At 32.8% G+C, this 982-nt stretch overlaps 1 protein-coding gene across 1 annotated transcript in view; it reads right to left on the bottom strand.

Moving 5' to 3' along the window:
- Positions 1 to 242: 242 nt before the first annotated feature.
- The window catches only part of LOC108571029, a 3,730-nt gene continuing 2,990 nt past the window's right edge, over positions 243 to 982 (bottom strand). Inside the window, exon 3 of the mRNA XM_017932999.1 lies at positions 243 to 311. Within this exon, the coding sequence (XP_017788488.1) occupies positions 293 to 311 (19 nt within the window). The 3' untranslated portion in view covers positions 243 to 292. The remainder of the gene's footprint in view (positions 312 to 982) is intronic.

Here is a 982-nt window from a genome sequence, read left to right as displayed (position 1 = left end):
GACATGATGCGCGAGGAAGTGTAACGTTAATTTGCCGATTGAATATTAATCAGATCGTTTAATTCTATCACACAGGAAAGTACAAAATTCTATTACGGAGACCATTTGTACCTATTAGGGACATATTATTAATTTACATTTATCAGGTTAATTGTTCCTGATGACGATCGATAATTTATAAACTATAACACTCGTTGAACGTGAAAATTAATACAAATTTATGGTGTACTATGTACTATGATGCGGTGGTTTCCAGAGAATCGAAGAAGCACGTCGAATCGATGAAAGCTTTTCAGCGACCCCAACCGCCCCTATAACAAGGGACACGTTTTAATAGAAATTTATTGTTATTTCAGCTCCCGCGTAAACTATGTTAAACAACATTTCCATCATCTTCGCTGGAGCAATCTGTTGCCGCCTATAGGCGCTTTAAAAGGAGGATGTTAAAAAAAGTCCAATTTTAGCATAGGCTGGAACGAAAAAATTTTTTACAACATGATTCTACGCATCCTAAGGAACGAAAAATGTAATTGTTATTTTTACCGGAAATGATGGGAAAGTTATGAGAAATGCGGTTCAGGGTAAGAGTATGACCATACTTATAACTTAATATTCCGTCTGGTTTTCTTCGGACGATGGTCTGTTCGTAAATTAACCACTTAGAAAATCGTATTGAGTATTATTTACAAACATTGTTGTACATTAGTGTTTAATAAAAATCAAAAATAATGAAAAATAATTAATGACAAATTAATCGAAACAAGGAATTCTTTGATGACACGATGCTTGTATTCTAAGCAATCAGAAGCCAATAATTATTTATTCTAAAAGTGATAAAAGTTATAATAATAAATACAATAAAGTAATCGTCATGACAGTGATACAATAGAAAAGTAAGACTCTAACAGAATTTGCATTTCTAAACTGTGTATCCACTATGAAAGCCAGAGGAAAAAGTATGATCTTACATATCAGTCTAAAC

Source organism: Habropoda laboriosa, unplaced genomic scaffold (genome assembly GCF_001263275.1).
Source record: "Habropoda laboriosa isolate 0110345459 unplaced genomic scaffold, ASM126327v1 scaffold97, whole genome shotgun sequence".
In the NCBI taxonomy this organism is placed as follows: domain Eukaryota; kingdom Metazoa; phylum Arthropoda; class Insecta; order Hymenoptera; family Apidae; genus Habropoda; species Habropoda laboriosa.
Note: the sequence above shows the minus strand (reverse complement) of the source record. Positions and strands in the feature narration are given on the sequence as shown.